We start from the raw sequence: 6519 nt of genomic DNA, 5'->3' as shown, positions 1-6519 counted from the left end.
GGTTCTTCGTGAGAGAGATGGCCGACTTGTTATCGACCAGTAACCTTGGCTGCTTGACGTTGACATTCAGCATCTCTCCAACCAGCCGAGCTAGCCAAATGCCTTGGCAAGCAGCAGTAGTGGCGGCCATGTACTCGGCCTCGCATGAGGAGATCGCCACCACGCGCTGCTTCTGGGACTGCCAGCTTACGGGGCTGCCGCCAAGGAAGAAGAGCACTCCCGTCGTGCTCCTCCTGTCGTCGATGTCGCCGGCGTGGTCCGAGTCACTGTATCCCGTGAGCTCCGGCGTGCCCTTCCTGCGGACGTAGGCACAGCCGTAGTCAATCGTGACGGCGATGTACTTCAGCAGCCTCTTCACCGCCGCGTAGTGATCTGATGCTGGCGCCTCCATGAAGCGGCTCAAATATCCGACGACGAAGGAGATATCCGGCCTCATGTGTACGAGGTAACGCAGCCCTCCGATGATGCTGCGGTACAGGGTGTTGTCCACCGGCTTCTCCTTGCTGTCACTGCTCAATTTCAGCCGTGCCTCCATCGGCACGTTGCCGGGGTTGCAGTCGTCCATCCGGGCGCGCTCCAGCAGCTTCTTGGCGTAGGCCGCCTGGCACAGCGTGATCTGATCACGCTCGTGGCGCACCTCGATGCCGAGGTAGTAGCTGAGCCGCCCGAGGTCGCTCATACGAAAGAGCGAGGTCATCTGGCGCTTGAAAGAGCTGATCTTTGGCGGTCCGAGCCGGTGATGATGAGGTCGTCGACGTACAGACCAACGAGCAGCAGCTTGCTTCCCTCCCCACACAGGTACACAGCATGTTCGGACGGACAGCGCTCGAAGCCCAGGGAGCGCAAGCTTTCGTCGAGTTTGGCGTTCCACGCCCTCGGCGCCTGACGAAGCCCGTACAACGCCTTCCGTAGGCGCGGCACCTTCTCCTCCTTGCCGGGCACGGCGTACCCCGGTGGCTGGACGACGTAGAACTCCTCGAGTAGGTCGCCGTTCAAGAAGGCGGACTTGACGTCCATGTGATGCACCGACCAGGCGTGGTGCGCAGCGAGGGCGATCAAGACGCGCACAGAATCCAGCCGTGCCACCGGCGCGAACACGTCCTCAAAGTCCACTCCCTGAACTTGGACGTATCCGTTCGCCACCAGCCTCGCCTTGCGCTTCACCACCGCGCCATGGGCATCCTTCTTGAGCTTGTACACCCACTTGAGGCCTATAGCGCGGTGTCCAGGCGGGAGCTCCGTGAGTTCCCACATACGGTTGTCGACGATGCTCTGCATCTCCTCATCCATGGCGCTCCGCCACCCTGGTTCCTTCTCCGCCTCAAGATACGAGGCTGGCTCCTCCCCTGCAAACAGGCAGAGAAGACTGTACACCGTCTCGACCTCCTCCGTGGTGTCCCACAGATTCTCCAACGTGCGGTAGCGCCGTGGCGCCTCCACATCAACAGATGGCACAGACACACCAGTGGGCGGGGAAGCGAACTCAATGCCAGACGTTGCTGGGACTGGCGTCGTGGGTGCCGGCGTAGTGGGAGCCGGCATTGTGGGAGTGGCTAGAGTAGCGCCTCCGGCGCCGACCGCGGGAGGCGACGGAGGTCGAGAGGTCGCTGCCGATGCAGCATCATGTGCGTCGTAGGGGTCGGCCCGCAGGCCGTGCTCGAGCTCGACGATGAACGTTTCCAGCACCGACGAGTGGTTCCCTCCACCCGCGTCGGCGTCCCAATCCCACGTGCCGTCCTCGTCGAAGACGACGTCCCTCGATACATGCACGCGATTCGTCGAGGGATGCAGCACACGGTAGGCCGCCGAGCCAGGCTCGTACCCCAGGAACACCATGGGCACACCCCTGTCATCAAGTTTCTTCAGGCTTGGTTTCGTTACCTTGACGTGTGCGATGCATCCAAAGGTGCGCAGGTGCTGAACGCTTGGACGGCGCCCACACCACGCCTCGTGTGGTGTCATCTTCTCAACGCTCTTTGTCGTGGATCTGTTGAGGAGATACACGGCCGTCGTTACGGCCTCGCGCCAGAAGCGTCCCGGCATGCCCTTGGCCTTCAGAGGGCTGCGCGCCATGCCGACGATCATTTGGTTGCGCCTCTCCACTACGCCATTTTGCTGGGGCCTGTAGGGCGCGGTAAGCTGCCGTCGCACCCCCTGGTCCGCGAAGTAATCGCCGAGGCTGTGGGAGGTGAGTTCACCACCTTGATCTGTGCGCAGCACCTTGAGCTTGTGCCCGGACTCGAGCTCTGTCATGGCCTGGAACCGCTTCAGCGCCGTGGACGCCTCGTCCTTGGCGGCGAGCAGTACCAGCTGTTGGGCAAATAAGCCATGGCTCGGACGGGTCAGGCGCGGTGCGCGTGCGTGCGTCCGGTGGCCGCATCGGGTCCGACCGTGGCGGGCTCAGGTGTGTGTGCGCATGTGTGTGTAGCGTGTGTGTGTGCGCTCAGTCTGTTGAGCTGCCCGCGTCCGGCGCGTTGTGCGCGAGGCCGAGCGGATCGCTCGGGTGCAACAGCCAGGCGCGCGTGTGTGCGTGAGTCTGTTGTGAACCGATCGCGGTTGTGCGTGTCGTGGGCGTGCGCATGCAGCTCGTGGGCATGCAGCAGGGCGGGGTGGGGTGCAGCGTGTATGAGCACCAGCCCGGGTATAAAACCCGTAGACTGCTCCATGTTTGTGTTGGTGGAGAGCCAGCCATGTAGCCATTGAAAGATAGAGAAGATTAGGGCGTGCGGGCGCCCACGGCGGCGTTCGTGCGCCGGCCTGGAATTTCTTGTGTCTTGTGTCCTTCTTCCTCCTCCAGTCTTCTTCTTCCTCGAGTGCAAGGCGAGTGCAGAGACGAGAGAGAGGGCGGCAACAACAATTGGTATTCAGAGCCAAGTTCGAGGGGCGTCCGTGGCGCGCGGCGGCATCCGCGGAGCGCGCAGCGGACATGGAGGCTGCGGCGAGTGGAGGCTGCGGTGGCGCGGCGTGGCTCGGCGGAGAGAAGACCGAACTCCTGGACATGCCAGATCAGCCGCGTTGATCGCATCGGAGCGCGATCATGGCGCGAGCTGGAGGCGTGCGGAGCGTGGCGAATAAGTCCCGGCGGCGAGCCGGGCGCGACCGGTGCGTGTTATGGGTGCGCACGACGCGTCAGGCGCGTCGAGACCGCGGGAGTGGACCGCGTCGAGGCGCTGGACCTGGATGCGCAGATCGCGTACGTGCACGGCGGGAGCGCGGGGACGTGGGGAGTGCGCGTGAAGGGCACGGCAGTCGCGGAGACGAGGAGGTCGCGAAGGACCTGCGTGGTGGCGTACAGGTCGCGGCGGCTCGGCGTGACAACCATGGAGGCGCTTGTGCCGGAGACGCAGCGGAGGAGTCCATGGCGCCGAGACGACACCGACGAGGCAGGGCTCGTATCGTCAGGTCGTGCAGCAACGCCGTGGCTTAGGAGGTGAAGTGTTGGGCAAATAAGCCACGGCTCGTACGGGTCAGGCGCGATGCGCGTGCGTGCTTGCGGTGGCCGCGTCGGGTCCGACCGTGGCGGGCTCAGGTGTGTGTGTGCATGTGTCTGTAGCGTGTGTGTGCGCTCAGTCTGTTGAGCTGCCCGCGTCCGGTGCGTTGTGCGCGAGGCCGAGTGGATCGCTCGGGTGCAGCAGCCAGGCGCGCGTGTGTGCGTGAGTCTGTTGCGAGCCGATCGCGGTTGTGCGTGTCGTGGACGCGCGCATGCAGCTCGTGGGCATGCAGCAGGGCGGGGTGGGGTGTAGCGTGTATGAGCACCAGCCCGGGTATAAAACCCGTAGACTGCTCCATGTTTGTGTTGGTGGAGAGCCAGCCATGTTGCCATGGAAAGATAAAGAAGATTAGGGCGTGCGGGCGCCCACGGCGGCATTCGTGCGCCGGCCCGGAATTTCTTGTGTCTTGTGTCCTTCTTCGTCCTCTAGTCTTCTTCTTCCTCGAGTGCAAGGCGACTGCAGAGGCGAGAGAGAGGGCGGCAACAACACCAGCCACATATGCCTACTGTGGTCATCGACCAGCAGGAGAAAGTACCTCTTCCCACCCGGCGTTGGCGGGCTAATTGGTCCACACAAGTCGGCGTGGACCAGCTCCAGTGGTGTCGTGGCTCGGTTGAGCGCCCTGTCGGGGAAGGGTGCGCGTCGATGCTTGCCGGCGAGGCAGGCCTCACACACCCGATCAGCCTCGTCGATGAGTGGTAGGCCATGCACCATGCCATCCCGGGCAAGTTGACGTAGAGCCCGGAAGTTGACATGGCCGTAGCGCGCGTGCCACCGCCACGAGTCCTCGCCGCCGTGTACGGCGAGGCACACCAACCGCGCCGGAGTGAGCTGCAGGATGTAGAGCCGCCCCGCGTTGCGCTGCACGCGGGCGAGGAGGCGCCCTCCCGGCTCGTGAAGCTGGAGTACGCCGTGATGGATCGTGGTCTCGTACGCGATCTCATCCAACTGTCCGATGCTGACTATGTTGCTGCACAAACGGGGTATAAAGTACACCTCGGACAGCACAATATGCTCACCATTGCGGCACTAGAACACAATTGTCCCCTTGCCCTCGATGTGGACTGCCTATCCGTCGCCGAGCTTGACCGTCCCGCGCACTCCGGTGTCCAGTTCGAAGAAGATGTCCCGCCGGCCGGACATGTGGTTGCTGGCCCCGGTGTCCAGGTACCACGACATGTCGCAGCGTTCACCTTCTACCGCCGCGCGCGCCTGGGAGTGCTCCTCGTTCAAAAGCACGTGCTCAGCAGCGCCGCCGGCGGTCACCACGATCTCGTGCGCGCTCGCAAGGAGGAGTGCTGACTCGTGTGTCTCCTCCTGAGCCAGATTCACCTGCTCCTTGCGTTCGCGCCGTGGCTCAGTGCAGTCGCGAGAGAAGTGCCCGTTTTGTTGCAGTTGTAGCACTTCACCTTGCTCATGTCACGGCCGCCGCCGCTGCGGCGTCCGCCGGACCCGCCGACGTTGTTGCCGCCGTCCTGCAGCGGGCGGGAGCCGTTCCTCTTCTTCTGGTTCTTGCCCCGGTGGTTGTTCTGCCCGCCGTTTCCGTTGCCGCCGCCGGAACCCTGCCCGGTCTCGCGCCCTTGGTGATGCGCCTCGCACTGTTGTTCGGTGAGAAGCAGCTCCCCGCCGGCCTGGCTTGGCGCAGCCGCCCCGCAGCGCTCCTCGGCCGTCCGCAGCCGCCCAATCAGCTCCTCGACCGAGATCGTCCTCAGGTCGAGCATCGTCTTGATTGCCACTGCGATCTGTGCGTAGCGAGAAGGGACAACCCGCAAGAGTTTCTATACAACTCATACCTCTTCCACATTGTCGCCGAGGGTGCGCAGCTGGTTGACGAGGCTCGTGATCCGCATCCCGAAGGCGTCGAGGGTCTCGCCGTCGCGGAAGGCGATCTGCTCGAATTCCGTGCGCAGCCGTTGCACGGTCGCCTCGCGCACACGATGCACCCCCATGCACATGACCTTGATCGTGTCCCAGGCCTCCTTCTCCGTCGCCTTGACGACGAGGACGCCGAGCATCTCCGGCGGGATGGCTCGGAACAGCACGCCGAGCGCCGTCTTGTCGTCACGCACATGCAGTGGGTTGCCCTCGATCGCGTCCCAGAGCCCCCAAGACTCCAGGTGCACCTTCATCACGAGAGACCACTCGATGTAGTTTGTGGACTTGAGCATCGGGAACGTGGTGCCCGCGCTTGGCACAAGCGGCGCGCGCTCCGTGGCCGCCGCCAGGTGGATCACCACCTGCCGCTCCCTCCTCACGCGGCTCCGTCCGCGGCTGCGCTCCCGTGGTGGAGTGCGTGAGCGGCTCCCACCCCCGCCACCGTTGCGGGGTGCCGCCGCCACCTGGTTCGGCTGAACTCCGGTGTCAGCCATGGGCATCGGGATCGCCTTAAACCACTAGTAGAAAAAGGGTCATCTGTCCCGGTTGGTAAGGGCCTTTTGTCCCGGTTTTTGAACCGGGACTAAAGGGTCGTTACTAATTCCCTAGCCCTTTAGTCCCGGTTCTTACACGAACCGGGACAGATGGGCCTCCACGTGGCCGGTGCGGCGAGCCCAGGCAGGAGGGCCTTTGGTCCCGGTTGGTGGCGCTAACCGGGACCAATAGGCATCCACGCGTCAGCATTTCAGGGGCTGGGCTTTTTGTTATTTTTTTTGAAAGGGGGGGGGGGGGGGGGTTGGGGGTTTTGGGGGGTTAATTTAGGTGTTTCATATATTGTGTTAGCTAGCTAATTAATAGAGAGAAGTGTCCTCTCTTATCTCCGTGCTTGGTCGACGCTACGTACTATATATGTATAGAAAGGACTAGACACGCTAGCTCATAAGAAAATGAAGGAAACATAAGATCGTCATGAACATATGCATACAGAGAGAAGTGATATCGACCACCTCTCCTTCTCCGAGAGATTGGTCGAACAACAAGTTCTCGTATATCTATCCGACACTACTGGCTACATATATACAATAATTATCTCTTACATTATGATCTCCTAATTATATACGAAGTCAAGGTCCACATGGTATTCTCCGTCTTC

The 6519-nt window shown here is 62.4% G+C and overlaps 1 protein-coding gene across 1 annotated transcript; it reads right to left on the bottom strand.

The window, feature by feature from the left end:
• Nucleotides 1-3839: 3839 nt before the first annotated feature.
• On the bottom strand, nucleotides 3840-5866 carry LOC141022918 (uncharacterized). Its single transcript, XM_073499200.1, has 3 exons — nucleotides 5285-5866; nucleotides 4824-5233; nucleotides 3840-4461 (listed from the first exon to the last, which is right to left on the bottom strand). Exons 1-3 carry the CDS (start codon nucleotides 5864-5866, stop codon nucleotides 3840-3842), a joined length of 1614 nt encoding a protein of 537 aa, XP_073355301.1.
• Between the last annotated feature and the right edge of the window lie 653 nt (nucleotides 5867-6519).

The sequence above is a fragment of the Aegilops tauschii genome, chromosome 5 (assembly GCF_002575655.3).
Source record: "Aegilops tauschii subsp. strangulata cultivar AL8/78 chromosome 5, Aet v6.0, whole genome shotgun sequence".
Classification (NCBI taxonomy): Eukaryota; Viridiplantae; Streptophyta; class Magnoliopsida; order Poales; family Poaceae; genus Aegilops; species Aegilops tauschii.
This window is presented reverse-complemented; position numbering and strand designations above follow the sequence as displayed.